Below are 6,000 nucleotides of genomic sequence, written 5' to 3' on the forward strand. Positions count from 1 at the left end.
TTTAAGTTTGCATCTATTGGACCCCAAAAATTTTCAGGATCCCTGAAAAAAATGGGTGTTGGATAGACCCAAACTGAAAAATACTGGTAAAAAAATAGCAACCCGATCCTGGGGCTGGCTTGACTTCTCCTGCAGCCCAGTTTAAACGGAGCTGCAGGAGAAAGCAGCGCAGAGCTTGCGCTGGTGAGGAGCTCTCAACTCTCCATCAACCCAGCTGATCTTGGGCTGGCTTATCATTAGGGTTGCCAATCCCCAGGTGGGGGCAGGGGATCCCCCGGTTTGGAGGCCCTCCCCCCGCTTCAGGGTCGTCAGAAAGCGGGGGGAGGGGAGGGAAATGTCTGCCGGGAACTCTGTTATTCCCTAGGGAGATTTATTCCCATAGAAAATCATGGAGAATTGATCTGTGGGTATCTGGGGCTCTGGGGGGCTGTTTTTTGAGGTAAATTCACCAAATTTTCAGTATAGCATCTAGTGCCTCTCCCCAAAATACCCCCCAAGTTTCAAAAAGATTGGACCAGGAGGTCCAATTCTATGAGCCCTGAAAGAAGATGCCCCTATCCTTCATTATTTCCTATGGAAGGAAGGCATTGAAAAGGTGTGCTGTCCCTTTAAATGTGATGGCCAGAACTCCCTTTGGAGTTCAATGATGCTTGTCACAGCCTTGATCTTGGCTCCACCCCCAAAGTCCCCAGATATTTCTTAAATTGGACTTGGCAACCCTACTTATCATGCAGCTCCGTTTAAATTGGGCTGCAAAAGAAGCCAGCCGCAGTGGAGGCCTGCCTGGCAAACAGCTGAGAGGCGGGAACAGATTGTTTTCGGATCTACCTGAAATCCCCAAGTATGTCTGGGATTTTCTCAGGGGGTTTTTTCAGTTTCCTTGAAAAAACTTGGATAAATTTGAGAAGCTGAAATATACCCCCAAAATACCAATAAAGTATTTTTGTGCATATTTGGCTTTGGTAGATCTGAATACATACCCCTAGTTACAGCATAGAGGCAGGCAATGGCAATCCACCTCTGAGCATCTCTTGCCTTGAAAACCCCATCGGGGTCTCCGTAAGTCAGGTGTGACTTAACAGCAAATAAATAAATAAAGAATGCCAACCAAGGCATATTCTCAATGAGATGAGCCAAATGTTAGGTTATTCCTTATATGTATACTCAGGTAGTTTAAAAGAATGAGATTCACAATAAATGTCATCAAGAGGAGAAGTTCTGTTGCGTCCTTACCGTGAAACTCAGTAGTATTTTTCAAAAACTAGAGAGATAATTGAGTGCCAATTAATCTAAAAGAAAAAAAAAAAACCCTGTATTTCGGAATGCTGACATTTCTGTTAATTCAAGAAAAACAAAGAAGGGAAAGAAACTTAACCCAAAAACTGGAGTAAGAGACCTAAAAGGTTAATATAAAATTAAAGGGCCGAACATTAAAAACAAAGTGTAAAAAAATCATAAATCAACATACGTGTATTTATTGTTGAAAGCTAAAACCATTTAAGGGCCCATCATAAGCCTCTACCCTATGTAAAATCATAAAACCTCAATGGGAACCCACTCAACTTGACCTGACGCGTTTCGACCTAAATTGGTCTTCTTCAAAGGTCAGAAAGGTAAGTACACATATTGGCTCATAATACAGAACAGAATAAAGCAATAGAACAATTCTGGCCCACAAGGAGATTTCTGTAATATAAAAGAGAAAAATTATAAATTGGTAAAAATATTTTTTTCATGCTATTTAAGGATAATATTTAGAATTAATTATTTACAGTGAAGTGACAAAGCCTTAGAGATATTCTTGAGCCCTCTTGTTCTGTAGCCTTATGTCTAAATCAAGAGCATGCCTATAGCATTCATTGTTTTTTTGTATGCCTAAGAACAAAATATTAACCAAAATATAAAAGTTAAGCCACACTAAAAATAATACCGAATGAAACCATATGTGCCCCAGAGAGCACTGAGGTCTAGTTCTCAGAACTTACTAACAATCCCTGGGCCAAGAGAAGTTAGGTTGAAGGCTACTAGGGAGCAGGCCTTCTCGGTGATAGCCCCTCGTTGGTGGAACGACCTTCCAGAGATGGTGCGAGCCCTGCGGGACCTGAACCAATTCCGCAGGGCTTGCAAAACATTTCTTTTCCAGCTGGCTTTCGAGATAGAACCTGATTAACTTAACGAGCGGACATCTAGCCATCTTGTGTACATTACAACTACAGCATTTTAGCACCTATTTTATATGTTTTACTTATTTTAAATAACTTATTGGTAATTGATATATTTAAATTGTTATGTTGTTTTATGTGAATCATGGGACTCCCATGTCTGTTATGTTGTTTTATGTGAATCATGGGACTCCCATGTCTGTTAGCTGCCCTGAGCCCGCCTGGCGGGGAGGGCGGGATATAAAAATAAAATATTATTATTATTATTATTATTAAATTTCAAATTTAATCAGTTGTCTCACCACGTGGTCCAGAAGCGATCAAGTAAAGTCAGAGCCCATGTGCCGAGAGTTGCGTGTAGTGCACTGAAGCTGGTGCTCAGCTTAAAAATGCTAGGAACCAGATGATGCAATCCTGGCCCAATCAAAGCACATGATGTTATTAGAACCAAGGTCATGAGGGAAGATAAATTGGAAATTATAAGTACATTACAGGTAAAATGGAAAACTTTAAAAAGTTACAAAAATAATTTCAAAAATTTTCTCTCCATTATACACAAAACCAATCAATTTCCTCATTCAAACCAGGAGGTGTTAAAGTCCCTAGAGTGTGAATCCAAAATGTCTCTCTGGCCTTCAGACGTTGCGCGAGCATGGAGCATGTATTTGTTCCAAGACAAAGAAGTGCAGGTGCTTTTCAGAGTGATTTGATGAAGTCCGATGTTTCACCAAGGGAGCATTCTTCCTTTGAAGACGGATGTTGCTTCTGTGCTCACAAATCCTGGTTTTCACAGTCCTAGTTGTATAGCCAATGTACATTAAGTCACAGCAGATTATACAATAAATAACAGATTTGGAATTACAATTGAGGAATGACTTAATGAAATACTTCTTCTGCTTGGTAGAGTCAAGAAAAGAATCAGTGCGATGCATTAAACTGCCAACGGAGCAGCCCCCACGTGGAAAGCTACCTGTTAACTCTTCATACATTCTTAGGTACCTCAATTAGCTATTTCTTTTTGTCTCCAAGGTGCCTCCATGGGAAATGCATAGTCGCCAGTTCTGGTTACTTATGTAAGTGTATAGAAGGTTTCACAGGCATGTACTGCGACAGGAAGAATGATTCCTCCAACCCCTGCAGACTTCTCAAATGCAACCATGGGCAGTGTAAGATCTCAGCACATGGAGAGCCCTACTGCGAGTGTGATCCAAATTACAGTGGCGAGCGCTGTGATAGAGGTTGGTATAACTGCAAAGTGTATGTATGGAGTGTGTTTTACTATGACCTTTTGGTTCCTATAAAAAGGACAGCTTACGTGATTAGTAGCGTTCTGAAGATTTCTCTTCCGCAATTTGTATTTGCACTTCATTATCGTTTAATCCGTCTTGAGTATCAGCAAAAAAAAGCAGAATATAAATGAAATAAATGAAGACTATTAGTTATTGCATTTGACCTTGTAAGATTATGCACATCCAAAAGTTATGATGTGCATCCAGTGTACCAGTAGCACACTCTGGTTGACAGCAGATGGACTTCCAAGGAGCCTCAGAAGGGTTTGACAATGTCATCCCCAGCAGTCATTGGACTTCCAAGGCTGTAATTCTGCTTAGGGTGGCACATGACTTTCTATGTTCATCATTTCCAGTCAGCTTTCACATGGTGCTGCACTATGCATGCGGTCATCTGATACTTTACCCCACCACGTATCAGCTTTCATGAAAAGTTTATTTTATTTTAAGACTGCATTTGATTTAGTTTTTTTTAAATTTATTGGCCATCTTAATTGAGATGTTAAATTGTGGTCTTTTGTGCATTTGTTATTGAGTTATGGATGGATGGATGGATGGATGGATGGATGGATGGATGGATGGATGGATGGATGGGTAGGCAGGCAGGCAGGTAGGTAGGTAGGTAGGTAGGGGTGGGGAGAGAGAGAGAATTCAGATCACTATTACCCACTAGTCTCCTCTGAACCTACTGCAGCAAAGGGCATAGTTGAGACACATAGTTGAAGGCAGTAAATAAATATCTGCTGAGTCTTCTAAATCTGGATTGGATTAATCCCTTTAATATGACTTTGTAGTCAATGTTTTTACAGCGAACCTTATTAAGATGAAAGAATTGCATTTCCTTGCTAGAAGATGTATTCAGAACTGAGTTGATCAGCAAAGACTTCTTCTTAGCGTGTTACAGCTTACTAGACATTCTAATGAAGAAGGTAATTCATTGTAACCAGGAAATAAACAGGAAGACTTTGTACCTAGCAGAGAGCAGCATAGACCTCCTGCAGTCCATCTGTCCCAAGTGACATCTTGGATTAGTGCCAGAAGTGCAACTACACACGTCACTTGGGGTGTGGTTAATTTCTTTAAACCAAACAAGTCTTCCTAAAACATGGATTGATCTGTGTCTACTAGTTAGACTGGCATGCGCTACTCCATAGCGGATAAGGCTTAATCCATGTTCTTGATGTTTGGGATTGTGCCAAGTGAGTGATCAGCTTTCTAATAATCTTGTCTGCTCCGTAACAGAAAATCAGTGCCAAGGAGAGATCGTTCGAGAATTGATTAGGAAGCAACAGAATTCCATCTCTTGTGTCTCTACTGTCAAGGTACAGCGCATGGAATGTCACGGCAACTGTGGGAATGATCAATGCTGCGTCCCCATCCGGAGCAAAAGGCGGAAATATATCTTCCAGTGTGTGGATGGCTCCTCCTTCACAGAAGAGCTGGAGAGGCATGTGGAATGTGGCTGTGGGAGGTGTTTATAAACAGCCGGTCAGCCTCTTTGCCCCTTGGATCAACTCAGATGTGCTATCAAAAGTGGGACCTATTTACTTTAAGTGGAGAAGATAATATTAAGTATAATGTAAAATAAGCAAAAAATAGAAGTTATTTTTATTATGAAAAGTGACTATTTTCATCTTTTATTATATAAAGTATCTGACTGTTTTTGGGTATATGTATCATACAGTGAGTTATTTTTACTATGGATTTTTTTTTTACAGTTGTAAAAAAAAATTGGAAAAATTATTCCAAATCTAAACACAGGGATTTAAAAAAAAAAACAGAGTATAGTTGATAAGCTTTGCACGATGACCAGATGTGAAGGTAATTCAAAGAATTTGCCACGGAGATAGTAGAATATGTCTTTTAAAATTCTGGATAGATGCACATAAGAGATCTACAGCTCTCAGACGTCTTTCCTGTCTGAGTGTGCTCAGTTAATATCTCTTTCAGTTGATGATGACATAATTGCTAGTTGTGTTTGTCAGTGTTGTGGGTCAGCTTGACACTATTGCTGAAAAAGCACATTATGACACTGCAATAGCTTGGGCCTTATGCACAGATTTCCTTATGCACATGTTAATGCAGTGGTGGTAATACCTCTTGCCTTGTACGTTGTGTTGTGTTAAGCATCAGTTGTATTGGCTCTCTGACATAGATGCTTTTGCAAAAAATGAATACGAGAAATGCTTTGTTTATGAAGTTCCTTTTTCCACATTAATAGATGGAAAGCAAGGGCCATGTAATACCTAACTAATAACATGGGGAACAACCCGCATAACCAGCATGTCCTTTTCTCTTCCACCCACGTACGTTGCTCCACATGTAGCACTTCATCCCAATTCTGTTCCCTTTCTGTCTTCTATTATGTCAAGTGTGGAGTAATGCCATGTAGGTCTGCATTCAGAGAATACTGTAGGCTTCCCAACCCTCCCGCCCTGGCGGGGGACCCCATGATTTCCAGTCTCTTCCCCCGCTCCCCAAAAAAACAGAAGCGGGGGGCGGCGCCAAGGAGCGTGGCAAGCCGCCCCATCTCAGAGCGGACGCCGCCG

At 40.8% G+C, this 6,000-nt stretch overlaps 1 protein-coding gene across 1 annotated transcript in view; it reads left to right on the forward strand.

Annotated features, from left to right (window-relative positions):
* The window catches only part of SLIT3 (slit guidance ligand 3), an 884,772-nt gene extending 878,980 nt beyond the window's left edge, over positions 1 to 5,792 (forward strand). The window contains exons 35-36 of the mRNA XM_060240620.1: positions 3,192 to 3,400; positions 4,694 to 5,792. Coding sequence (XP_060096603.1) covers positions 3,192 to 3,400; positions 4,694 to 4,932 — 448 coding nt within the window. The 3' untranslated portion in view covers positions 4,933 to 5,792. The remainder of the gene's footprint in view (positions 1 to 3,191; positions 3,401 to 4,693) is intronic.
* Positions 5,793 to 6,000: the final 208 nt, after the last annotated feature.

Source organism: Heteronotia binoei, chromosome 5 (genome assembly GCF_032191835.1).
Source record: "Heteronotia binoei isolate CCM8104 ecotype False Entrance Well chromosome 5, APGP_CSIRO_Hbin_v1, whole genome shotgun sequence".
In the NCBI taxonomy this organism is placed as follows: domain Eukaryota; kingdom Metazoa; phylum Chordata; class Lepidosauria; order Squamata; family Gekkonidae; genus Heteronotia; species Heteronotia binoei.